We start from the raw sequence: 27,558 nt of genomic DNA, 5'->3' as shown, positions 1-27,558 counted from the left end.
ACACAAATAACATTCCGGAAGTACTAGGGGACCGAGGGTCTAGTGAGAAGGAGAAACTGAAAGATAACCTTATTAGGCGAGAAATTGTGTTAGGGAAATTGATGACATTGAAGGCCGATAAATCCCTGGGGCCTGATAGTCTGCATCCCAGAGTACTTCAGGAAGTGGCCTTAGAAATAGCGGATGCATTGGTGATCATTTTCCAACAGTCTATCAACTCGGGATCAGTTCCTATGGACAGGAGGGTAGCTAATGTAACACCACTTTTTAAAAAGGGAGGGAGAGAGAAAGCGGTTAATTATAGACCGGTTAGCCTGACATCAGTGGTGGGGAAAATGTTGGAATCAATTATTAAGGATGAAATAGCAATGCATTTGGAAAGCAGTGACAGGATCGGTGCAAGTCAGCATGGATTTATGAAGGGGAAGTCATGCTTAACAAATCTTCTAGAATTTTTGAGGATGTAACTAGTAGAATGGACAAGGGAGAACCAGTGGATGTGGTGTATTTGAACTTTCAAAAGGCTTTTGATAAGGTCCCACACAAGAGATTGGTGTGCAAAATCAAAGCTCATGGTATTGGGGGTAATATACTGATGTGGATAGAGAACTGGTTGGCAGACAGGAAGCAGAGAGTCGGGATAAACAGGTCCTTTTCAGAATGGCAGGTAGTGACTAGTGGAGTGCCACAGGGCTCAGTGGTGGGACCCCAGCTCTTTACAATATACATCAATGATTTGGATGAAGGAATTGAGTGTAATATCTCCAAGTTTGCAGATGACACTAAACTGGGTGGTGGGGTGAGCTATGAGGGAGACGCTAAGAGGCTGCAGGGTGAGTTAGACAGGTTAGGTGAGTGGGCAAATGCATGGCAGATGCAGTATAATGTGGATAAATGTGAGGTTATCCACTTTGGGGGCAAAATCGCGAAGACAGAATATTATCTGAATAGTGGCAGATTAGGAAAAGGGGAGGTGCAACGAGACCTGGGTGTCATGGTTCATCAGTCATTGAAAGTTGGCATACAGGTGCAGCAGGTGGTGAAGAAGGCAAATGGTATGTTGGCCTTCATAGCGAGGGGATTTGAGTATAGGAGCAGGGACATCTTACTGCAGTTGTACCTGGCCTTGGTGAGGCCTCACATGGAATATTGTGTTCAGTTTTGGTCTCCTAATCTGAGGAAGGACGTTCTTGCTATTGAGGGAGTGCAGCGAAGGTTCACCAGTCTGATTCCCGGGATGGCTGGATTGACATATGAGGAGAGACTGGATCAACTGGGCCTTTATACATTGGAGTTTAGAAGGATGAGAGGGGATCTCATAGAAACATACAAGATTCTGACGGGATGGGACAGGTTAGATGCGGGTAGATTGTTTCCGATGTTGGGGAAGTCCAGAACCAGGGGTCACAGTCTTAGGATAAGGTGTAGGCCATTTAGGACTGAAATGAGGAGAAACTTCTTCACTCAGAGAGTTGTTAACCTGTGGAATTCCCTGCTACAGAGAGTTGTTGATGCCAGTTCATTGGATATATTCAAGAGGGAGTTAGATATGGCTCTTATGGCTAAGGGGGTCAAGGGGTATGGAGAGAAAGCAGGAAAGGGGTACTGAGGGAATGATCAGCCATGATCTAATTGAATGATGGTGCAGGCTCGAAGGGCCGAATGGCCTACTCCTGCACCTATTTTCTATGTTTCTATGTTTCTACTTCCTGCATCACTTCCACTGTAAAATATCTGAGACATTTCACCTCTCAAACAGCGTTTCCAGCCACTTGCTTTTGTGTTGCTGTGGAATTTGACATGTAGTATAAACTGGGCAGATTCGACACGACCAGGAGCCCCAGCACTCGGCAGAACTACTTCGAGTAGAACAAGTCCCATAATGTAAAAGTTAAAATAAGAGACAACAAAGACAATCCATGCGTTAGTTACCCCCAGACTCCTGTCCCCTCAGTACAGATTCACACGAGGCATGTAGTGAAGTCAAGGTCACTCTGGACCTGCACCTTTATTTCACAGCTCTGGAATACTGCACTTGCCTGAGACCTGTCCTTATATACCTGTCTCTTACAAGTGCACCCCTGGTGGTAAGGTATGCTGGTGGTTACAGGTCATATCTTATTACAGTCATGTATAGCATGTTAGGATACAGTTATATATAATAATGTAAGATACATGACATCACCCTCCCCCAAGGTCTTATTGTCTTTATAAGTTCAGTCTCTCAGGTGTTCTACGCTCTCGCGTGGAGCGTCTGAGTTGTGGTTCAGTTGTTTGCCTTGGTGTCTGGTTTTTTTGGGGTATGGTTGCTGGTATCTCGCCTGGGCTGTCTGTTTCGATTGATGTGATTGTTGTTGACTCATCTGGGCTGTCTGTTGGGATTGCCCTTTCCTCAGGTTGTTCCCTCTGTCTGTCCACCAGATGTGGTGCGAGTTTCACATTGTAGTCTGCCTCTGGTTCCGCAATGTTGTTGGTAAATCTGCTTTTGACTTGGTCTACATGCCTCCGGCAGGTTTTGCCATTGTCCATTTGTACTACCAGTAGCCTGTTTCCTTCCTTGCCCGCTACTGTCCCTGCAAGCCATTTGGGACCCCTGCCATAGTTTAGTACAAACACTTTGTCCCCTATCTCATTCCATCTCCCCCTCGAAGTTCTGTCATGGTACTCAATCAGCTTATGGCGCATGTCTGGGAGGATTAATAAGAACCTTGTTTTTAAAGTCCTTTTCATCAACAGTTGCGCGGGGGGGGAATCCCAGTCAGTGAGTGCGGACGAGATCTGTATGGCAGCAACAGTCACGACAGGCGACCCTGCAGCGTGGGACCTTGGATTTTAAGCATGCCTTGTTTAATGATTTGCACTGCTCTCTCCGCCTGGCCATTGGAGACCGGCTTGAATGGTGCCGTCTTGACGTGATTTATGCCGTGGTCAATTATAAAGTCTTGGAATTCTGCGCTGGTGAAGCACGGACCATTGTCACTGACCAATATGTCAGGAATTCCGTGCGTTGCAAACATCGTTTAAAATGGTGCACTTTGATCCACTTTGAAAATGCATCTACAACTACGAGGAACATTTTGCCTATGAATGGGCCCGCATAGTCTAAGTGCCCCCACGACCACGGTTTGGTAGGCCAGGGCCAGGGGCTCAGTGGAGCCTCCCTGGGGACATTGCTGAGTTGGGCACAAATGGTGCACCTTCGGACGCAGAGCTCCAAGTCCACCAGACGTGGGATCTGGCTATGGCCTTCATGAGAACGATCCCCGGGTGCTCGCGGTGGTGCTCCGGACAAATGCCTCTCTGCCTCGCAGAGGCATGACTACTTGGCTGCCCCACATCAGGCAGTCTGCTTGCAGTGATAGCTCATGCATGCGCCTGTGAAAGGGTTTTAATTCCTCGGGGCAGGCATCACGAGCCTCTGCCCAGTCACCGGTTAGGACACACCTTTTTACTAATGATAACGTGGGGTCGCTGGCCATCCAGGCTCTGATTTGGCGAGCCGTCATGGGCGAACCTGTGGACTCAAAGGCATTGATTGCCATGACTATCTCACAGTTCTGTTCGTCAGACCCTTCCGTGGTCGCCAGGGGTAGCCTGCTGAGCGCGTCGGCACAGTTGTCTGTGCCTTATGGTATAGTCGTAGGACGCCAGCATGAGTGCCCACCGTTGAATTCACGCCGATGCGTTGCCGTTTATTGCCTTGCTCTTGGATAGGAGGGCCGTGACGGGCTTGTGGTCGGTTTCTAACGTGAACTTGGCCCCGAAAAGGTATTGGTGCATCTTTTTGACACTGTACACGCACGCGAGCGCCTCCTTCTCTACCATTCCGTACCCGCACTCCGCCCGCGAAAGTGACCTGGAGGCATAAGCTATGGGTTGTAATTTGCCCACACTATTGACATGTTGCAAAACGCACCCGACCCCATACGCTGACGCATCGCATGTGAGAACTAGCTTTTTACCTGGGTCAAAGAAAGTCAAAACGCTGTTGGAACACAGAAGGTTGTGTGCCTTATTGAAGTTGCGTTCCTGAGCGTCCCCCCAAAACCAATCGCACCCCTTCCTGAGTAGCACATGGAGAGGCTCCAGCAGTGTGCATAAAGTTCCCAAAGTAATTGAGTAGCCGAGAAAGGCGCGCAGTTCTGAGACATTCATGGGCCTGGGTGCCAGGCGAATTGCTTCTGTTTTGGACTGTGTTGGGCGGATTCCATCAGCGGCAATCCTTCTGCCCAAAAATTCAACCTCGGGTGCGAGAAACAGGCACTTGGACTCCTTGACTCGTAGGCCTACCCAATCCAACCGTTTTAGTACTTCCTCCAAATTACGGAGATGGGAGTCGGTGTCCCTGCCCGTGATAAGTATGTCTTCTTGAAATACAACCGTCCCCGGGATGGACTTGAGCAGACTCTCCATGTTGTGCTGGAATATGGCAGCTGCCGACCTGATGCCGAATGGGCATAGGTTGTACATGAAAAGGCCTCGATGTGTGTTGATGGTGGTGAGTACCTTGGATTCCTCGGTCAATTCTTGCGTCATATACACAGATGTGAGGTCTAATTTTGAGAAAAGTTTACCTCCAGCCAATGTGGAAAATAAGTCCTCCACCCTGGGCAGCGGGTACTGGTCCTGTAGGGAGACTCTGTTTATGGTAGATTTGTAGTCCCCACAGATTCGTACGGATCCATCAGGCTTCATGACTGGGACGATGGGACTTGCCCAGTTGCTAAATTCCACAGGTAATATAATGCCTTCCCGCAGAAGCCTGTCTAGTTCGTGTTCAATCTTTTCCCTCATCACATAGGGTACAGCTCTGGCCTTGTGATGGACCGGTCTAGCATCCTGTGTGATGTAGATTTTGACTTTGGCCCCTTTGAAAGTGCCCACACCTGGCTGAAAGAGATGTTCAAATCGCTTTATAACTGTTGAGCAGGAGGTCCATTCCTCTAATGACATGACTTGGATATCATCCCATTTCCAGTTTAGTTTTGCCAGCCAGCTTCTCCCCTGCAGTGCTGGGGGGTCTGCGGGGACAATCCACGGGGGAAGTCAGTTCACTATCCCTTTGTGTGTGACAGAGAGCATGGCGCTACCGAGGACTGGTACGATTTCTTTGGTATAGGTCCTTAGTTTGGTGTCGACCTTGTGAGTTTTGGTCTATCTCTTTTATGCGGCCACAGTTGTTCAAATTGTTGAGCGCCCATGAGAGATTGACTCGCTCCCGTATCCAGCTCCATGTTGACAGATATCCCGTTGAGTAGGACCTTCATCATTATAGGAGGCGTCCAGTTGTAAGAGCAGCGACCATTGATCGTGTTGACCCGCTGTACACCGGTGTCCCGGGTACTGTCCCCACCATCTTCTGGTCCGCTTTCCGACCTATCCGATTCGTATACCAGCCGAGCTGCCGTTTTTTTACACATGCGGGCCAAATGCCCTGTATATTCACAATTTCTGCAAACAGCCTGCTGAAATCGGCATCCTCTTGCTGAGTGCCCACCCCCACACCACACCACAGACCTGTTCCATTGTTCAAAGAGTTTCCAAAGAATGAGCTGCGTCTGGCTGATCTCTCTTGAGCTTCTCTCAGTTTGTGGTTGATTGCTCGCATTGTGGGTTGATGAGGTGTGAACGGCCGTTCCTGTGGCCCTTGATGGCTTCTGCCTGCTGTCGAGAGCCTGTTCTCCCGGTTTTGTCTGTGTGTGGGGGTAGCAGCTTGTTTAGTGCTGTGAACTTCTTGTTCCGATATTTTGTTAGTTGTCGCATCTGCATTGTAAATCAACCTCGTTTCTTCTTCCCCTACCAAGAATGTCTGTGCAACCAGTGCTGCTGCCTCTCAGGTCAGGTTCTTGGTCTCTATGAGCTTTCGGAATATGCCTGCGTGGCCTATTCCTTCAATGAAAAAGTCTCTCAGCATTTCTCTCCTCAGTTCATCGGAGAACTCACATAAACTAGCCAACCTCCGAAGTTCCGCCAAAAAGTCGGGTATGCTCTGGCCCACACAGCATCTGTAGTTGTAGAACCTGTGTCTGGCCATGTGTAGGCTGCTCGCTGGCTTCAGGTGGTCTCTTACCAGTGTACTCAATTCTTCAAACGACTTGCTTGCTGGTTTCTCAGGGGCCAACAGATCCTTCATTAAAGCGTATGTTTTCGAGCCACAGCTGGTCAAGAGATGGGCTCTTCTCTTGTCTGCCTTATCGTCACCTAACCAGTCTTTGGTTACAAAGCTTTGCTGGAGCCTTTCTATAAAGTCCTCTCAATTGTCTCCCGCATTGCACTTTTCATCTGATCCGTTGTTCGCCATTCTGTGGATTCTGTAATCCCATCCTCGTCGCCACTGTAAAGTCCTGTCCCCTCAGTACAGATTCACACGAGGCATGTAGTGAAGTCAAGGTCACTCTGGACCTGCACCTTTATTTCACAGCTCTGGAATGCTGCACTTGCCTGAGACCTGTCCTTATATACCTGTCTCTTGCAAGTGCACCCCTGGTGGTAAGGTATGCTGGTGGTTACAGGTCATATCTTATTACAGTCATGTATAGCATGTTAGGATGCAGTTATATATAATAATGTAAGATACATGACAGTTCCAATGTTCTCCTCGCTGCCTCCCATCTTCCGTAAACTTTGGCTCACCCCAAACTCTGCTGTTCGTATCCTAACTCACACCAAGTTCTGCGCACCCTCACACCTGTGATTGCTGACCTATATTGGCTAAGCAACGCCTCGCTTTTAAAATTCTCATCCTTGTTTTCAAATCCCTGCATGGCCTCACCCCTTTCGATCTCCATAACCTTCTCTGGTCCTACAACACTGCAAGATCTCTGCATTCTTCAAATTCGTGCCTCTTGTGCATCCCCATTTTACTTCACTCCACTATTGGCAGCCATGCCTTCAATTGCCAGTTCTGGAATTCCTTACCTGAACCTCTCCACTTTTTTACCCTTCTCCTCCTTGAATATACTCAAAACCTACTTTTTTGACCAAGCTTTCGTCCTCATATCTCCTTATGTGGCGCGGTGCCAAATTTTGTTTGATAGCCCTCCTGTGAAGTGCCTTGGGACATTTTACTACGTTGAAGGAACGATATAAATGCACGTTGTTGTGTGTGGGATCTTGCTATGCACAAATATGCTGCTGCTTCACAAGGGCAACTGGGGATGCGCAATAAATGCCAGCCTTGATAGTGATCCCCATGAGTTAAGAATGAAAATCTGTTTCAGCATAACAAACCACCCTCAAAAAAGAATTAGAAATAGTAAACCTATATAAATCACTGAGGACCGAAATGTGAAGAGCAATAAAACAATACTTTAGAACCTGGTGGTTTAAGCACATGGGAGCATAGCCCTAACATGAATACATGAATCTAATTTTTTTAATTGCTTATTTTTATACTCAAAAGCTATCTTATTACTGAAAAGATCTAAAGAGGCATTCTCACTCAAAGGGCCAATTTAAAAGGATTCAAACAGTTCAGAGAAACTACAATTACATCTACTACAGTCTATTGCCGTTGATATAATGGGCCCGAAATTCACCGTCCCCAAAGGGACGCCTACCGCGGAGTTTGGATGGTCACTCAAAAAAATTGATCGGCCGCCATGGTCGGGTAAAATCAGCTCAGGGAGGATTTCAGCGGTGTTCACTTCCGCCAGAAACGGTGCGGTGAAGCCGCAGTAAAGGAGAGTTTCCAGCAGTGAGCTCTGCAGCACGCGGGCCGCTTGAAATTCACCGAGGAAAAGCTTGGACTTTTCCCGGCAGTGCGCCCCGGTGAGGTTTTCGATGTGGTGCTCAAACACAACACTGCTGGCGCCCTTTGGTTGGTAAAATGTTTTATTACTTATTCGTGTTTTTATTTCATTTTCCATGGTCCGCAGTATTTATATTTTGATATAATTGTATTAATTGTTTTGGCTCCATTAACTCTGCTGAGTGCTGCTCAGAGGTTTGCACATACCCCTGTACTTTTGTACAACTTTCAGGTCTGACTCTTTAGTGGAGGCCTGTGGGCTGCAGAGAGCTGCTTGGCAGGTTCACCCTGAGGATGGGAGGAGTGTTGGGAGGGCGACACCTGGTCAGAAGCAGGGCGGCCACAGGAGACGGTGTCGCCATCAGCACTGTGCTGACAGGCAGCGGGCAAGGGAGGCAGAAGCCATGATTCGTTCATTCTGTGCCAGACCAGTGTGCCCACCGTCTTCACCGGCCTGAATCAGGATTGCGGTTGGCTGCTTGGGGACAAGGGATATTACCCTGTCTACTTGGCTGCTCATTCCTCTGCAGAACCCCAGGACAGCTCCAGAGCATGCATACAATGACACTCCTTGTGCCACCAGGTGTATCGAGCAGTGCATAGGCATCCTTAAGCAGAGGTTCCAATGCCTGGAGCGCTCTGGTGCCACCTTGCAATACTCTTCTCAACGAGTCTCCATAATCGTCGTGGTCTGCTGCATGCTGCACAACCAGCCATCATGAGGGCACAGTCGCTGGAGGTCAAGCCAGCTGTACCATCTAAGGAGCAGGAGGTGCAGGAAGAGGAGAGGATCCCCGTCGCCCCAGAGCTAGGAGGCGGCGATCCCTGGAAGGGCTGGGTGCAGACTGGCCAGCACCCTCCCCTGCAATCTGGGAGGGTGCATCCTCACATATATGGAGGTGCCTGACACTTCCCCAGCAATCTCCCTCCGTGCATTATGTACTGCCTATCTACCAGGTCTCCCCACGTCAGGAAACAGTATTCTTCTTCTGTCCTCCACACCATCCATCAGTGTCTCCAGCTCCATATCAGTGAACCTGTTGACTCTCCTTGCACCTCTTACACCAGCCATCCTTCCAACCTCCTTCCCCCCCTCAGGGCCTTGCAAACAGCTAGCTCATTAGAAACCCTTACCTGCATGCTGAATTTCTCAGTGGTGATAACGCTCAAATTAAGACAGCCACACCACTGAAAAATCCACTTTTAAAGGGTTCATTAGCGCTGGAACCAATTTGTCCACTTTTGGAGCTGAATATGGGGTGGCCCAGTCACAAAATTGTTTTTGGCGCTGATGGCCACAAAAAGGTGGGGGGAGCACCAGCTTTCCAGTGATACTGAATTTCGGGCCCAATGAGTGTTGGCGTTTAAAAGAGAGATGGTCCTTCAAGTGTAGCACACTTACCCTTCAAGATGTGAGTTGTGTGGCTCGGTTTGGTTTTGTAACAGATTAGCACAAAAAACAGGTTTTAAATTGATTTGGTAATAGCTAACCAATTTGAGTAGCAGTAATAGTTGATGTCTCCAAGTTTTATGTCTGTGTTGATAACATGGGAGCATACCACAGCACCTCAGGGCCACATATGGGGGTGACTTCAACTCTACTCGCTCAGCAGAAACCTGGCGGGTGGGCAGTTGAAACCGTTCTGGCTCTTACCTGTCTGAAAGCCAACATGATCGCAATATCTGCAATTTTAACCTGCTCTCCTGAGCCGTCAGCAAGGACACGCGCCCGGAGCCAACACGGTCCTTCTTTACATCGGCAGGTTGCGGCCCGATGACATCATTGAGACCCGACTGCAATTTTAACTCAGGCCTGAGCGGGGAATCCACCCGGAGTTAAAATTAGGGCCAATCTTCTTATTAATTTGCATAGTTCTCGTGCTGCTGATACAAACTACTCTTGGTTACTGGTTTAGGTTTATCCATCGATGAGAAAGCAATGTTAGGTCAGACCTTTTCAGACCAGTAGGTCCACAAACTCCAAACAGGACAAAGCAACAAATAACAGAGCAGTCATTTGTAGCTCACTGGGTGGCACTCTGGCCTCTGAATCAGAAAGTTGTAGGTTCAAGTCCCACTCCAAAAACTTGAGTGCAAAATTTAGGCTGTCACTCCCAGTGCAGTACTAAGGGAGTGCTGCATTTCGCAGATGCGTCTTTCGGATGAGAGATATAAATACAAGTCTTTCTTTCCTGCAGTTGTGCAACCAGCATAGAGTAAGCCCAGAACTGTGGATCGGGCACTCCTCCAGTCTCCCATGAGATTGTATTCAGTGGTCTTCTGCCTTTAATGAGTTGAGATGTTTTCACCCTTTTCATGCCTTTGCCTCATTGCCACTGAGTTTCAGTCAAATTTAGCCCTAGTTCCCAAAGAGTGTTTTCACTTAACATTTAGGTACAATCATAACATGCCCAGGTATCAAAGAGAGAACCCTTTTCACACAGTTTCAACAACTGCCGCTATCCTATGCCTTCAAAAGCTGCAAAATAACTCTATATAAGACGGGGGCAAAAAATCAGCCAGGAACAATGCAGTGAGGCCGTATAAGAAAATGCTTGCGTATAGATGTCAGGTGAGAACAGGATCAGCCTTGGCTGTGTTTTTGTGATCGGTTGAATATCTTGACTCTGTGCTCCTCCAATTCTGACCTCTTGAGCATCCCCGATTTTCATCGCTCCACCTACATTCCCCGCTCAGGCCTGAGTTAAAATTACAGCTGGGTCTCAATGATGTCATCGGGCCACAACATGTATATGTAAAGAAGGCATGACAGGGGTACAAACACCTCAACTCATTGGTGGCCGTGCCTTCAGCTGTTTCAGCCCTAAGCTCTGGAACTCCCTCCCTAAACCTCTCTGCCTCTCCACCTCTCTCTCCTCCTTTAAGATGCTCCTTAAAACCTACCTCTTTGACCAAGCTTTTAGTCACCTGCCCTAATATCTCCTTATGTGGCTCGGTGTCAAATTTTGTCTGATAATCACTCCTGTAAAGTGCCTTGGGACATTTTATTACATTGAAGGTGCTATATAAATTGTTGTTGTTGTTATTGTTGCCGCTGTCCAGGCTTACACATGGGCAGTGGGAACCAGGACCTAATCGGAGATGATTGCTGGGGTGCCGTTAGACCCTATCTCTGCAGGCATCAACACCTTGGGAAAGGCATTCAGAGCATTTGTATTGACATCATGCCACTGTATTCAGAGGGGAACCATACATCACTGCATTGTGTTCCCAAACACAGCGGCAGGAAATACAAGCATTCCACAACTCTAAAAATAATTAATAGTTTCGGAATTATCTCAGAACCAAGTATTTTCTGGCACAATGGTAGCTGAATCGCACTGGGGAGAAATGTTTTTGCATTCAGTTGATTTGCACCAAAACCGACATCGAACAGAAAGTCAGATGACAAGAAAATATGTACACAATCGGCATTCCAAAAAATTTAGGAGATAAGTGTTAACTATTGAGAAAAAAGATGAATTGTGAAAAGGAGTTATAACTCGCACCTCTCTGTGTAGTGGTCGGGGTGCTTTGCACTTTGAAGCTGTTTTTCTTTGGAACCACAATGCATTTTCTCTCACCAAATGTTGCTGTAATCAATAGTCTGTGATGTGGGTGTGTCACTGAGCCCTATTCAAAATCTCCAAACACTGATTGAATTAAATTTTCAGCGGCTTGTAGGCGAGCCTCAATATTTCCTGCCTCAGCTACTCTATTTAACGCCAATCATGAGATTGCGATTCTGCTCATTGTTCCCTCTGATCCAGCTGTTCAGTGCAAAAAGCCTGGTGCTGGTGCTGCTTTTTATTGTTCTGGTTTAATACACTGTTCGCGGGGACTCTGCTGTATCAGCAGCGAGTCTCGTAGTGCTGCCAGTCATTTTGTTTTCCTGTTTTTTTTTTGTCCCCCCCCCCTACCAACAGATGCAGTGAATTACGTTTTTTCTCGGATTCCCGACCTCCCGACTCTCTGCTCACAAAAGACGGAAGGGATGAAAAGGCAGGACGGCACAGAGAAGGTGGCGGGTAAGTGACAGAGGAGAGTCAGTATGAAGTAAATGGTACAGTTTTAAAGGGTGTGCAGGAACACAGAGACCTGAGGATGTATGTACACAAATCTTTGAAGGTGACAGGACAAGTTGAGAAGGCTGTTGAATAGGCATACAGGTTCCCTGGTTTTAGTAATAGAGGCATAGATTACAGAAGCAAGGAAGTTATGCTAAACCTTTAATAAAACATTGGTTAGGCCTCAGCTGGAGTATTGTGGCCAATTCTGGGCACCGCACTTTCATCATCATAGGCAGTCCCTCGGAATCGAGGAGGACTTGCTTCCACTCCCAGTGAGTTCTTTGATGGCTGAACAGTCCGATACAAGAGCCACCGACCCTGTTACAGGTGGGACAGACATTCGTCGGGGGAAGGGGACGGTGGGGCTGGTTTGCCGCGCGCTCCTTCCGCTGCCTGCGCCTGGCCTCTTCATGCTCCTTGCGTCGAGCCTCAAAGAGCTCAACGCCCTCCCGGATGTACTTTCTCCACCTCGGGCGGTCTGCAGCCAGGGTCTCCCAGGTGTCAGTGATGATTTCGCACTTTACCAGGGAGGCTTTGAGGGTGTCCTTATAACGTTTCCGCTGTCCTCCTTTGGCTTATTTACCATGAAGGAGCTCCGCATAAAGCATTTACTTAGGGAGTCTCGTATCTGGCATGCATACTATGTGGCTTGCCCAGCGAAGCTGATCAAGTGTGGTTAGTGCTTCAATACTGGGGATGTTAACCTGGTCGAGGACACTGATGTTGGTGCACCTGTCCTCCCAGGGGATTTGCAGGATCTTGCGGAGACATCGTTGGTGATATATCTCCAATGACTTGAGGTGCCTTTTATACATCGTCCATGCCTCAAACCCATACAGGAGGGCGGGTATTACTACAGCCCTGTAGACCATGAGTTTGGTGGTAGATTTGAGGGCCTGGTCTTCAAACACTCTTATCCGCAGGCGGCCGAAGGCTGCGCTGGCGCACTGGAGGCGATGCTGAAGCTCCGCATCAATGTCTGCCTTTGTTGATAAGAGGCTCCCGAGATATAGGAAATGGTCCACGTTGTCCAGGGCCACGCTGTGGATCTTGATGATTGGAGGGCAGTGCTGTGCGGCGATGACAGGTTGGTGAAGGACCTTTGTCTTACGGATGTTAAGCATAAGGTCCATGCTTTCATAGGCCTCAGTGAATACATTGACTATATCCTGGAGTTCAGCCTCTGAATGTGCACAGACGCAGGCATCGTCCGCATACTGCAGCTCAATGACAGAGGTTGGGGTGATCTTGGACCTGGCCTGGAGGTGGCGTAGGTTAAACAGCTTCCTACTGGTTCTGTAGTTTAATTCCACTCCAGCGGGGAGCTTGTTGATTGTGAGGTGATAGCATGGCGGCGAGGAAGATTGAGAAGAGGGTTGGAGCGATAACGCAGCCCTGTTTGACCCCGGTCTGGACGTGAATTGGGTCTGTAATGGATCCGTTGGTAAGGATCACGGCCTGCATGACATCATGAAGGAGGCGAAGGACGTTGACAAACTTTTGAGGGCATCCGAAACGGAGGAGGACGCTCCATAGACCCTCACGGTTGACAGTGCCAAAGGCCTTTGTAAGATTGAAAAAGGCCATGTATAAGGGCTGGCACTATTCCCTGCATTTTTCCTGCAACTGGCGCACTGCAAAGATCATGTCTGTTGTGCCCCGTAGGGGACGAAATCCGCACTGTGATTCCGGGAGGAGCTCCTCGGCTACAGGGAGAAAACGATTGAGGAGAACTCGAGCGACAACTTTCCCAGTGGCTGATAGCAGGGAGATTCTCCTGTAGTTGCCGCAGTCGGACTTGTCCCCCTTTTTAAAGATGGTCACAATCACTGCATCTCTGAGATCACTGCATCTCTGAGATCTCCCGGCATGCTCTCCTCCCTCCAGATGAGATAGATGAGGTCATGTATCCATGCCAACAGCGCCTCTCCGCCATATTTTAGCGCCTCAGCAGGAATTCCATCCGCACCCGTAGCCTTATTATTCTTAAGCTGTTTTATGGCTTTTCCTACCTCATGCAACGTTGGAGTTTCACTGAGTTGGTGGCAGGTCGCATGCTGCGAGATGGAATCGAGAACACTCGAGTCAAAGGCAGAGTCTTGATTGAGGAGATCTTCAAAGTGCTCCTTCCATCAGGCCCTGACATCCTTGGTGTCCTTGATGAGTGCTTCCCCGTTCTTGGCCAGGAGTGGGGTGGAGCCTTGGGAGTTTGGACCATAGGTGGCCTTGAAGAATCCTCGCATATCGTTGCTGTCGGCCAGTTGTTGTATCTCCTGTGCTTTCCCCCTTCACCACCTGTTCTTTAGGTCCCGAGTTTTTTTTGGACCTGAGCCTTGAGCCATCTGTAACGTTGCTTTGCAGCTCCCGAGTTGGGTTGTTGTTTGAGGCTCAGAAATGCTTTGCGCTTGCAATCTATTAGTTCTTCGATCTCCTGATCATTTTCATCAAACCAGTCCTGATGTTTTCTGGTTGAGTGACCAAGTGTCTCTTCACAAGCACTGGTTATAGAGGCCTGGAGGGCAGACCAAGCGCTATGGGCATTCAGCATCTCAGGGTCATCAAGGCACGCCAGATTGGCTGTGAGGCGCTGGCTGTATAGGAAGGATGTCAAGGCCTTGGAAAGGGTGCAGAAAACATTTACTAGAATGGTACAAGAAATGTGGAGAGACTCGAAAAGCTGGATTGTTCCCTTTAAAGCAGAGAAGGTTAAGGGAAGATTTAATAGCGGTGTTCAAAATTATGAAGGGTATTCATCGAATAAATATCAATACCCCAATACTGACGAATGGGTCGGTACCCAGAGAATACAGATTTAAGGTAATTGGCAAGAGAACCCGAAGCGAGATGAGAAGATTTCTTTTTCCACAGCGAGTTGTTATGATCTGGAATGCACGGCCTGAAAGGGCAGTGGACGCAGGTACAATAGTAACATTCAAAAGGGAATTAGATAAATACTTCAGGGGTAAACATTGCAGGGCTATGGGGAAAGGGCGGGTAAATAGGACAGCTCTTTCAAATAGCTGACTCAGGCACGAATGGCCTCCGTCTGCGCTGTAAGATTCTATGATTAAACAACAGCTAATGAGCTGCAAGGCTTGCAATGTCCAGTCCACAAACAGGAATGTGAGAATGACCAGATAATCTGTTTTAGTGATGTTGGTTGAGGGATCAATATTGGCCCAGGATACCGGGGCGAATTCCCCTGCTCTTCAACAGTGCCGTAGGATCTTTTACGTCCATCTCATAGGCCAGATGGCCTCATCTCATCTGAAAGACGGCACCCCCAACAGTGCAGCACTCCCTCGGTACTGCACTGGAGTGTCAGTCTTGATTTCGTGCTCAAGTCTCTGGAGTAGGACTTGAACCCACAACCTTCTGACTCAGAGGCAAGAGTGCTACCCACTGAGCTGCAATCTATCCTGAGTGTTACCCAGTTAATGCTACGGACACCACCGCAGGTCGGGAGGATAAAGAGCTGGAGCGCCGGGTCCCTACAACATCGAGAGCCACCCTGACCTGCGAGCTGGAGCATGCCACTGCAGTTTCCAGCGCGAGCCGACACAAATGTGCAACGGCTTTGAGGTGGGTGACTGGGTGACGTTATCAGGACCCATGGAGCATGGACAGAAGCATCGGCGGGGCCCTGGTAAAGCAGAGGAGCGGGAAAGTCGTGGCGAACTTGTGACGAGAGTTCGTGGCGGAGGTGCGGCAAATGTTTGTGGTGGAGGAGCGGCGAGAGATCAGGGCGGAGGTGCGGCGAATGAGGGTACGGGGCCCAGAAGAGCTGAGGGCCCAGGGGCAGCATGGGCCTGTCCACACTGCGATATGTATGTGCACTAGGTCCGTGCAGCAGAGCAGGTCTCCAGTCGTCCTGGTTAATCCTTGCCACTGGATAAAGGCCGAGCTCTGTCAAGCCCGTGTGGTGGCTGATGTACAACGGTCACCACACGTTAAAAAAATCCATGCACAGGCATCTTCACCCCTTCAATTGGAGTTCAGGACTGGAACATCGGGTCCTTCATTGAAACATCTATGAACTCATGTGGAAGCAAGTTATCCTCATTTGAGGAACCGCCTATGAAGGCTACGGATATGCGAAATTCATAAAATTCTTAGTAGAAAGATAAAACTTTGTCAAATGCCCAATTAATCTCAGCCAAGTACCAGTGGAATATAAGAACTCTCCCCAATCGCTAGGTAGATTAAAGCACCATGTGGTGCAGCACTGAGCCATATAGGCCGGAAGACCACAGTTTGAGCCATGGGTATGTGCTGAGTTAATTGACATCGATTATTTGGCCTCCCAGCTCCCACCCTCTGTCAACTTGAGCTCATCCAAAATTCTGCTGCCCATATCCCAACTCGCACAAGTCCCATTCACCCATCACCCACTCACTGATCTACATTGGTTCCAAGACCGGCAATGCCTCCATTTTAAATGTTCATCTTTGTTTTAAATCCCTGGCTAGCCTCGCTCCTCCCTATCTCTGTAACCTCCTCCAGTCCTGCAACCTCCAAGAAGTCTGCGCTCCTCCAATTCTGGCCTTTTGCACATCCCCAATTTCCTTCACTCCACTATTGGCAGCCGTGCCTTCAGCTGCCTAGGCCCTAAGCTCTGGAATTCCCTCTCTAAACCACTCCACATCTCAACCTCTCTCTCCTCCTTTAAGACGCTCCTTAAAAGCTATCTCTTTGACCAGTTTTTGGTCATCTGCCCTAAATTGGTTCAGTGTCCAATTTTGTTTGATAACGTTCATGTGAAGCACCTTGGGATGTTTTACAACATTAAAGGTGCTATGTAAATGTAAGTTGTGGTTGTTGTTCTTCTTTAGTCAAGTAGATGGCAGGAGTGCTGCCATTATCAGTGCATCTGAGGATGGCAAAATTAGCCCAGGTTAACACTCTGATAGCCAGCCGTTGTTCCAAGCTGAAAAATGTACAGAATGAGGACAGCACCTTGCTCAGCTATGATGCCCTACAAAGTTAAATAGCCTGCAAATGCTTACTATCCAAACCCACAAAATGACAAATTGCCACAATAGTGAGCTGCTAATGGGAGATGGGATTACGGCAGATAGCTCAATTTGTAGAGTAGTCACCAGCCCAGGTACAATGGGGCATATAACTGATATGCTACATCTTTATCTTGATATAATCCAGCTCAACCAGTTTTGGCACTGGGTCATCTCCCACTTTTCCTTTTAATGAGCTATCATTACAGTTAAAACTTCCATTTAATTTATTATCCTTTGCCACTGTTTAAAATAGGAATTTCCATGTGACTATATAGAAGTTTTAGGAAAGTATGAAAAAGGTATGTAATAAAAATCTAGGCCTGGAGTTTCCGATGGGCTGAGTTGTTTTTTTCGGCGCAATTCGCCTGAAATTAGCTAACCCAACACAAAAGATTGCAGAATTTTAACCACAAATTACGTTCAGTGCAATTCAACGATCTTTTGCGCTGGTTTAAAGAACATTATTGTGCTGGCAATGTCCCCAGATCGAATTAATCACTGTGGTGAGTTTCCACTAATTGCAAACATTTTGGGGCCTTTGAGGAGCTCTAAATTTAAGCTTTGTTTTTAGGTGCACAGATACTAATAGGTACCTTTTAAAAACTTTTGAATATCTATTTTTCTTAATTTACTATGAAACAGACTACTGTACACCAATATAACTAGTAAATGGTTCTGTATAATGTTTTAAAGTCGTTTTCAGTTGTTTAAAATCAGTATTACTCACAGATAGTGGACTAGACATTCTTTGATTAAAATGCTGAGTTTTTGTGATAAACCCATTTCCAGCTGTATTAATCAAACTGCACCAGGTTACCACTCTTAAATATAGCAAGCAATATATTTTAAAGCCGAAACATGTTTTTTTAAGTTACATTTTAAAACGCTGCCCGATTGCGCTGGTTCATGGCAGATTTTGCGTTTGGTGATATGCAAATGAGTTTGAGCAGAAACCCAAGAGAAAAAAAAAACTTCTGAAAACTGGCGCAATTTTGAGCGCAATTTGCGCCCAGACCGCCGATTGCACCCAAAGCGGAAACTCCCCTAGACGAGAAAAGACTTTGATCTGCTGGTCATAATAAGACTACCTGCTCCTTTAATAGACATGTTCTTGATATTACAGCAATGTATGCCATGGAGATCAGCGTACAGAAGGACAAACTGACAGGAGAAACCAAGATCCTCTCTGCAGTTCCCTTGAGTCCTGAGGGAGTTCACCAGAGAGGGGTAAAGGTGTACGATGATGGCAGCAAGGTTGTGTATGAGGTATGTTCTGGAGGTGCCGTGGTGGAGAACGGGGTTCACCACTTAACCACATCGGAAGTGGATCAGCTGATACACAGAGCAGGGAGAACAAATGTGAGTGGCATCAAATGTGTGTCGGAATCACTGACTGTATCGGAAAGTAGTGCGTCCGCTGACGATACGAGGACCCCTGGAGATAGCGGGCATAATAAAGACATGGTGCTCAAGGAGGCCAAGCTGGAAATGGTCCCTAAGGCTCGTCATCCAGGTCACGCGGGGAAAGCAATTCATCCGATTCTGACAGGAGAAGCTCCCAAGGCCAGTGCTGACCACCCGGTGACCATGATCTTCATGGGGTATCAGAACGTGGAGGATGAGGAGGAAACCAACAAACTGCTGGGCTACGAGGGCGCTATCCAGGCGGAGCTCGTGCTGATCGACGAAGACGATGAGAAGTCGTTGCGAGAGAAGACTGTGACAGACGTCTCGATGGTAGACGGCAACGCAGCCGAACTGGTGGCCGGGAAGTCAATGACCGAGGCTTCCGAGACGCTGTCGGCGGAAGAGAACGAAGGGACGGACACTGGAACAGAACCCGTCGCAGGTACAGACAAGAAAAAGCGCTGTAGGTGCTGTACTGTCATGTGACCGCTTCTCCGGTCTTTACGGTCACACTATATCTCACTGACTTTAACTTCATTTTACTAATCACACTGACAGCACTGTGAACTGGGAGGGACTGTCTCGTCTCTCCTTCCTTACTTCACTGGAAATCCTCTCTCTAATACTCAGCTAACTACGGTATAACCAACACCAGGACAAGGTTACTGGTTAGCCCTGTTTTGAGTTTTACATAGAATTTACAACACAAAAACAGGCCACTCAGCCCAACTGATCCATGCCAGTGTTTATGCCCCACACGAGCCTCCTCGCACCCTACTTCATCTAACATTATCTACATATCCTATTCTTTTCTCCCTCATGTGTTTATCTAGTCTCCCCTTAAAGGCATCTATACTATCTTCCTCAACCACTCCCTGTGGCTGCAAATTCCACATTCTCACCATTCTCTGGTTAAAGGCATTTCACCTGAATTCCTTATTGGATTTATTAGTGACCATCTTATATTTATGGCCCTTCTTTCTTTGATAAATGAACAGGTCTTCAATGATATAAAGAATAAGAATTGAGGTATTTGAGCAGGATTGAAGAGTGATAGCTAGTGAACAATACTCCTACATTATAACGAAACACAGGGACCATAATTTTGGAATCAACGAGAGCTGGGATTCTACTTTTTCCGTGCTCACTTTGTTGGAATCCAATCACAGCAAGCGTTGATTCATGCCATCTCTGTCATTCGCATTTTCTGCCTAATTGAAACTGTTTTTCCCAAAGTTTCAACAGCATCAATTCCTACCTGTTGAATTTCTTTCCTACGAAACAGTCAGGTGCAAAAGACCGCTTCACTTCCTTTAAATTTACTGAGAAATTCTAAAATAAAAATAAGTCATTCCGTGCCTTTCTGTCCCCTCCCACCTCTGCCATCGATGACATTGCATTGGTTAGATAGCCCAATTCAGTTTGGTTTTAACATATCAAAGTCAGTTCCAACATAACAAAAGCACAGGGTAGGGTGGCGTGGAATGAGGGGGAAAGGTCCTTACTGGTGTCATTTCCAGCCATGCTCAGTGGGTAAGTATGTAGCCTGCTGTTACACTGAGCTTTACAGATCAGAGGGATCTTGGTGCAATTCCCAGTCCATTCTGAGTTGTCCCATTACAAGTTGTTCGGTGTACGCGGTCCATTCAAATTCACTGCACAGCCGCGCATGCGTGGTATCTTCCAGCGGCAACAGCTTGTGAGCGGCCTGTGCGGGACCTCCCGATTGACATGCGGCCACACGCCTGCGCACCTGAGGGGGAACATTGGTACTACCGTTGGCAAAGAGGTGGAGAATTAGTCAGAGTTACTGCATCTGACCCTGCCGGAAAGTGCTCCGGTGTGATTGGGCTCAGGTCCTCTAAGGATGTATGGACACTCACTTGACTTTGTGCGACAGTGTAAAACTGGGGATAGTGAGTCGGCAACCTGTGGAAATAAAAATCAGGAGAGATATAAAACGGGCTGCCGATTCTCTATGGTGCATCTTTACACTATTGCACAAAGGCAAGATCTCCCCACTGACTGAGGGTGGCATGGTGTAGAAGCTGTTACTCCGGAGCGGTGGTGTATTAGCAGCCATTTATTTTTCATTTCTCATAAACTAATCCAGGCATATATGCTATTTTCAGCCAAGGATAAAGTTTTAACAACTTTTATCAATGAACAAAAAAAAGCATGTTGCAAGTAATGGAGCATCATCGGACATTAATTACATGGGATACATTTAACACATGCAGGCATGAAGAATCCATTCCTATTTCTCTTTTTGCAACAGATGCATAAGTGACACATGCTGCAAATTTGTATCTATATTCACAGAAAGCCTGCAGGTAAATCCCAGTAAGGTGAACATCTTGTTATAGGTTCCCAAAAGTAATTATTGTACAATTAATCTATTCATCAGCAACTTAAAGAAATACCACTGCTGTCCTACATTTAACTGAGGTTTGTACCTTAAGGGCCACCAGATAGATATCTTCTTTCATCCACAATACTAAGAAGGTAATAGCTAAAACTTTTTTTTCCAGTTTTACTGTTTAACTACGTTTCTCTGTAGAGTCACGTATAATTCCAATTTGTTCAGAGACCACAAACAGGAGGGTGTGGAAGGGGGTGTTGGTTGATAGTAGATCATAGATTCTCCCTCAATGTGCAAATCGGACATGTCCTTGATCAATGTGTTAGAAACCGATCGAACAGTGAGGAGGAAGGGGCTCAAATCTGGTGACCTGAAAGTAAATCTTGAAAGAATAGTCAAAGAACAGAGAACAAAACCACGAGGGAAACACAGCTATCAGTGGTAGCACTTAACCCACAGAGCTACCTTTGTAATGCACGCAGAATATGTCATGGTTTAACTGGTCAATAAACTCTCCAACCACAAATCTATGACATTGCGTTATTATACTGCAGCCCAATGTAAAGTCACATGGGGTCAGGTCTTGGCTTTGTGCGAGTGCAACATGGGCGATAGCGAGCCAACAACCCGCTTTACATCTCTCCCCATTTTCACTTCCTTTGAAGTTGTTGAAATAATAATGGGGAGAGATGTAAAACAGGGCTGCCAACTTGTTTCGCACTCTCCCACAAAGTCAAGATTGACCCCCCCATGTTATCTAAATGTATCCTGGTACATTGGGTTCTCAGGATACCAGATAACCAACCAGTCCATGCAAGCTGGCAGATCCTTCTGTGTTTTCTACAAGCATAGTCATTCTACTTTTCTGAAACTTTTTTTTTAATTACATTTAACAATTTGTGAACTAGCCTTGTACTTTTGTAGAGTTTTTGTATTGATAATATGAGAAAAAAATAGTCCAATTTTTAGAATACTAGTGCCTTTCTCTACCAGCCTCAATTGCACCAACTGGTGCGCAGTGCTTTGCAGTGATTCCAGGGGCTTGAACCAGTGAGAATGGACAGCATGGCTCATTTGACTGAGATAGGATCAGCTGCCTGCATAGTTCTGATGGTGTTGGGTCTGCTGGTATCTGACATCTTGTACAATCTAGTTGGTTTTTCCCCCTCCCCGCCCCGTCGTCCCACCCACCTTCCTCCCAGTTCACAGTGTCTGGTTTACACAAGCTATTAATGAGTGCAACTGAGAAGGAACTAACTGTAAGCAGCAGCTACCGATTTTCTATGATGCCTTTTAGTGACTGTGCCTATTTTTTTCTCTTCCCCCCTAAGATGATGGGTTTTGCCAAGTTTTAGTTTTATTAAGGATACCGCTGTATTTGAATGTACAATTATACGATATAAAATGGTTGTCAACTAATATCTCATTGAACAGATGGGCATTTCCCCACCTGCACCTCTTTTTCAGTTGCCGAAGGTTGTGAATTTCCTACTTTTAAAACAAAATTCTGATTGATTACCTTTTTCCTGGGACATATTTACCCAGCGACTAACATGGTTGTTCTCCCTAAAGGGTATCTTTGAAGTGATCATTTTGTACCTTGTTCTATTGCGGTTTGTATGATATTTTTACTATTTTTTCTTTCCTTTTTTTAAAAGCATTACTCTCCAGAACGTAACATAGTAACTATTGCTGTTTCTAAACATTAATGTGCAGTCATTGTCCTCTGTGCGCTTTCCTTTTGTACCAATACCGACCAGCTCTTTTACATTCGCTCAGCCTTAATACCACTCAGCCGCCCACTGCAGCGTACACAAAGATCCCATCCTGTTTCATTACACCATGGGGACTTAAAACGGCAGCTTATTCCACCTCCCCTAAAATAATTAACCCCTTCAGCACTGAATGCCCTTGTTGCCAGCATTCAAATAAGCACAAGATCTGGCCTTTGGTGTAAAATGTAATTTCAAATTGTGTGCATTTTTAAGACTTTTGAAATAGAATTGAAGAAATCCCTGGAGGAACTCTGAATTCACACTCACACACACACCTACAAATTTTCCATCTGGGTACAGAACTGTTAGTACAGTCCTTAAGAAAGTTACTACCTAAGCAGCCAAGATTGCTATCTTCACCAACCTCTTCACCGCAATGAAATCCTGCACTGAAGTATATCAATAATTTGATAAAATCTCAATGAATTTTCATTTTAGCCCAGTCTCTCCCTGATTAGAATCATGTCTTGTTCAATATGTGCCTGTCAAAATCTAATACCCAGTCTTCGGTGCCCCTAAAAAAAACGATTTGCATTTATATAGCACCTTTCATGACCTCAGGACATCCCAAAGCATTTTACAGCCAATGAAGTACTTTTTGGAAGTGTAGTCACTGTTACATAGAAAGAAATGTAGCAGCCAATTTGCACACAGCAAGCTCCCACAAACAGCACTGTGATGATGACCACATAATCTGTTTTGGTGACGTTGGCTGAGGGATAAATATTGTCCAGGACACCAGGGTAACGCCCCTGCTCTTCTTCGAAGATATGCCATTGGATCTTTTACGTCCACGTGAGAGGGCAAATAGGGCCTCGGTTTAATGTCTCATTCGAAAGACGGCACCTCCAACAGTGCAGCACTCCCTCAGTACTGCACTGGGAGTGTCAGTCTAGATTTTGTGCACAAGTCTCTGGAGTGGGATTTGAACCCACAACCTTCTGGGTCAAAATACACTAGACAAAATAGTATCACAAAGCTGCCCCAAATTATGATGTACTGGTTAACATTGTAAATAATTCCAGTTATCTTTGAAAACCATAGTAAAGCACTAATGATTTTACCCTGGATATTCTCCTCCATTTGGCCAACGCTCAGGTCTCCTATTTAATGCTACTAGTTTGAAGTAATGTCATGTGGCTGATTGGCAAGAATTTAACTTCTGGGAAAGATCTTCACAGCCCTTATGATTACATGACATCAAGTGCTCAATATTGGCAAGTTTCTTGCACTGCAATGACTGGCACACGTCAGACGGCTATGATTGTTCATCAGCTGGCTACTCTGGTGTTGGTCTGAGAAAAACCAATCAGCCACAATTGATGTGATCAATCTTACCACAAGCAATAATGCAGTTTTAGCAATAGAATCATAGAAGCATGCAACACAGAAGGAGGCCATTTGTCCCATCGTGCCGAGCCGGCTCTTTGAAAGAGCAATCCAATTAGTCCCACTCATCCGCTCTTTCCCCTAGCCCTGCACATTTTTCCTTTTCAAATATTTATCCAATTCCATTAGCAAGTTACAATTGAATCTGCTTCCACCACCCTTTGAGGCAATGCACTCCAGATATGCACTGTGCACTTCCCTTTTCAAATTATAATGTCTTTGAAAAGAAAGAAGCTACTATGGGCTTGAAGAATGGAACCTCAACTGTCCCTAAATGGATTCAAATCTCAATCGCCACTGACATTCGTATTCGAACATTGGCCTACAGGGGAAAATTTCTGCCAGTTTTAGCCTGGGTTATTTAGATGGGGAATTAATGGGAATTTCTTCCCAGGCTACACAAGCACAGCTTCAATAGGTCAACCAAAGAGCATTATGGTCTACATCTAAAAAAAAATGTCTCTGGACTAAAGAGATAGGATGGGATTTACCTTGAGTGGGGAAGTTGAGAAAATGACTGACTAATGAATTCATGCAAATTTAAGAAGAGAATATAACTTTGTGAATCACTATCATTTACATGCATGAGGACAGAGGAATTTATTAGGTACAACGTTTTGATTTATCAAGTCATGCCACTTATTTATGGAAGCTTTTGCATATTAAAAAATATTCTGATGAAAATAAATATTTTTAACTTTATGGGGTTTTGGTAAGATGTAAGAAAGCATAACATATCTGTCAATCTTGCGCACAGACATAAAGGATAGTGGTCAGAGAGAGTGCACACCAGGAAAAGCCACAAACAAGGCATTTGATGTAACCCATCCCAAATTCCATACATACACATGGATTAGCACAAGTGATTTATTTTTACTAAGTCACTAGGTTTAATTCATCTGTCCAATTCTTACATTGAAAATATGGGGGATATATAACCATGTTCTTTGATCCACCATCTGCAGCACAAATTCCTTTGTTGAGCAGGTCGAATTGAAAGGTTTTTTCTAGTGCCCCCAAGGGGACTCACGGGCCCATGAAATGGAGGCAGGTGCATTCTTTAAACATCTCGAGGTTTTACTTCTTAGGCTGCTGATCCCACTAAGGCTTACGAGCCATGCAACATGTGTTCCTCAACATCTCCATGTTGCCTTTATGGTGAGCAGTTAACAGAGTGCTGCGCCCTGTAAGTTGACACATTGTGAGGTTTGTCAATTGATTGATACACACTGATGTCATTGCATCACCAATCTGGCAATATGTTTTGTTAACCTTGATAAAAAAAATTGGCTACAATAATCTGAAAACCAAATGGCAAGTGTGCATAACTACAGTGCAAATCGCACTTCGTGGCTAATGCAGGTAGAATTTACCATATGTCTAAAGAATGTCCTCAATGAAGATGCTGGTGTCCCTTTAAGATGCTTTTACTGTTTCACTTACATCGTTTTGTTTCAGATTACTAGTGGAAATTACACAAAGGGGCCCAATGGCATCAAAATTGATCTCAGCCAATGTGAATAAATAAAACACTCAAAATCACCAGATTTCAAATGCTGTGTATAGTTGCGCTATTTTAAAAGTGCAATTGAAAATATTTCCTAATATCTCATTATTATTATTAGCATTTTGCAATTGCATGAAAATATTTCCAAAAGTCTTTTTTGTAATGCAAACATTAGTGAGACACAAAGATATTTGCCACAAGGAATTTGTAGTACAGAAAGTTATTCACTAAACGATAATATGTAGGTTTCATATGTAACTTTACCATTAAAATTAGCATGTGATAAAGTGAAGTCGTCACAGGGTTCTCTTACAAACTCAGTTCACTATCATCAATATACAACACCTGGGATATAATCTGAAAGAAATCACTGCCTGCAATTTGTCAAAACATAGGATTAACACGAACATTATTTGAGCTGTTAGCTAGCCAATGGGGGATGGGAGGGACTGGACAGTCTCATTTCTATTGCATATGTGCCAGTGCCCTTAACATAATGGGCACTTCTCACACTGCCCCACTCAGATGTGCTTGGAATGAACCATATTGCCATGGGGAAATGCCTTAAAAGTTGAGGATCGTTTTATAGAGAAAAGATGCATCAAATTCCTTGTCAGCACAATTTACTAAAACTGGAGTAAATCCTGATTTTCCACAATTATCTATGATTTATTTAGCCATGAGTACTATAGCAGGTATAGATGTGAATGAATGTTTATCCTAATTTCCTACATTACAACAGTGACTACACTTCAAAAGTACTTCGCTATGGAGCACTTTGGAACGTCCTGAGGTTATGAAAGGTGCTATAGAAATGCAACTTATTTTTAAGCTTGATGAATTCTTAATATTTAGCGTTTTTATTCTTAATCAAGTTTTGACTTTTTTTTTTAAGTGACAGTATTTTATCCTTACACCCACTGTTATAGAATTAATGACATCAATACACAAGATCCGCCCACTTCCTCCATTTTCTCTTCAGATTTCTTGCTGAAGATCTTGGCCTTGGCAATGACAAATTCTTTGGGAAATCTTCCGTTGCCAGGGACTTTATAGTAACAAGCACAACATCAATAATAGGTGCTGGTTCATCAGGTTTCTATGCATAGGGCTATCAAGGGGCTATAATGGGTGGAGCTAAAGCTGCATTGGGTGGGTCTAATTATCTAGTAGGCAGCGCTAAAACAGTAGTGGGAGGGACTTGGGAAGTAGTGGGTGGAGCTAAAGATGTTGTTCGCAGAGCTAACACTAGTGGGAGGGACTAGAACTGTAATGGTGGGGCTAAAGATACAGTGCGTGGAGCTAATGATATAGTGGCTGGAGCTAAAGATATTGGTGGAGCTAACACTGCATAGGACGGATCTAAAGCTGCAGGAGGTGAGGTTAATTATGTAGTAGGTGGAGCTAAAACAGTAGTGGATGAGGATAAGGAAGTAGTGGGTGGAACTAAAGGTGTTGTGCATGGAGCTAACTGTAGTGAGAGGGGCTAGAATTGTAATGGTGGGGCTAAAGATACAGTGGGTGGAGCTAATGATATAGTGGGCTGAGATTAAGTGATGGTAGGCGGGGTAATGGTGACAGTGGGTGGAGCTAACGCTGTAGCGGACGGGTCGAAAGTTGCAGTGCAGCGGGCTAATTATGTAGTGGGCAGAGCTAATGCTGTATCAGCCATACTTCGAAGAACATTTCATAGCTTTACTTTTATTTTATATTATTAAAACATATGACCATTTTCTGTTAATGTCGCACACCTGGTTCATGCGAAGACATTTTTATTTACTTGTTTGTTTTAGGTTTATTTTATATTCACCAATTTCATACCTTAAATAAAAATCATTTGAAACAAAAAGAATATTAATTTGGCCTCAACTAGCAGCAAGAGTTTTCAGCCTTACAAACCATTACAATATTGAATATAAATAAAAAGCAAAAGACTTGCATTGATATAGCTGCCTTTCACAACCTCAGGATGTCCCAAAGCACTTTACAGCCAATGAAGTACTTTTGAAGTGTAATTACTGTTGTAATGTAGGAAACACGGCAGCCAATTTGCGCACAGCAAGCTCCCACAAACAGCAACAGATTAGTGATGTTGATTGAGGGAGAATATTGGCCCCAGAGCACCAGGGAGAACTCCCATGCTCTTCTATGAAATAGCATGCTATCTTTTAAGTCCACCTGACAGGGCAGACGGGGCCTCGATTTAACGCCGCATCCGAAAGACGGCACCTCCGATAGTACAGCACTCCCTCAGTACTGCACTGGGAGTGTCAGTCTAGATTA

General features: G+C 45.6%; 1 protein-coding gene across 1 annotated transcript in view; it reads left to right on the top strand.

The window, feature by feature from the left end:
• The window catches only part of LOC139269277 (paralemmin-1-like), a 483,947-nt gene extending 465,219 nt beyond the window's left edge, over positions 1-18,728 (top strand). Inside the window, exons 7-8 of the mRNA XM_070888361.1 lie at positions 11,677-11,778; positions 17,959-18,728. Of these exons, the coding sequence (XP_070744462.1) occupies positions 11,677-11,778; positions 17,959-18,728 (872 nt within the window). The remainder of the gene's footprint in view (positions 1-11,676; positions 11,779-17,958) is intronic.
• Positions 18,729-27,558: the final 8,830 nt, after the last annotated feature.

This window comes from Pristiophorus japonicus, chromosome 1 (assembly GCF_044704955.1).
Source record: "Pristiophorus japonicus isolate sPriJap1 chromosome 1, sPriJap1.hap1, whole genome shotgun sequence".
In the NCBI taxonomy this organism is placed as follows: domain Eukaryota; kingdom Metazoa; phylum Chordata; class Chondrichthyes; family Pristiophoridae; genus Pristiophorus; species Pristiophorus japonicus.
The sequence above is the reverse complement of the archived record's forward strand: the minus strand, read 5'-3'. Positions and strand labels throughout refer to the sequence as shown.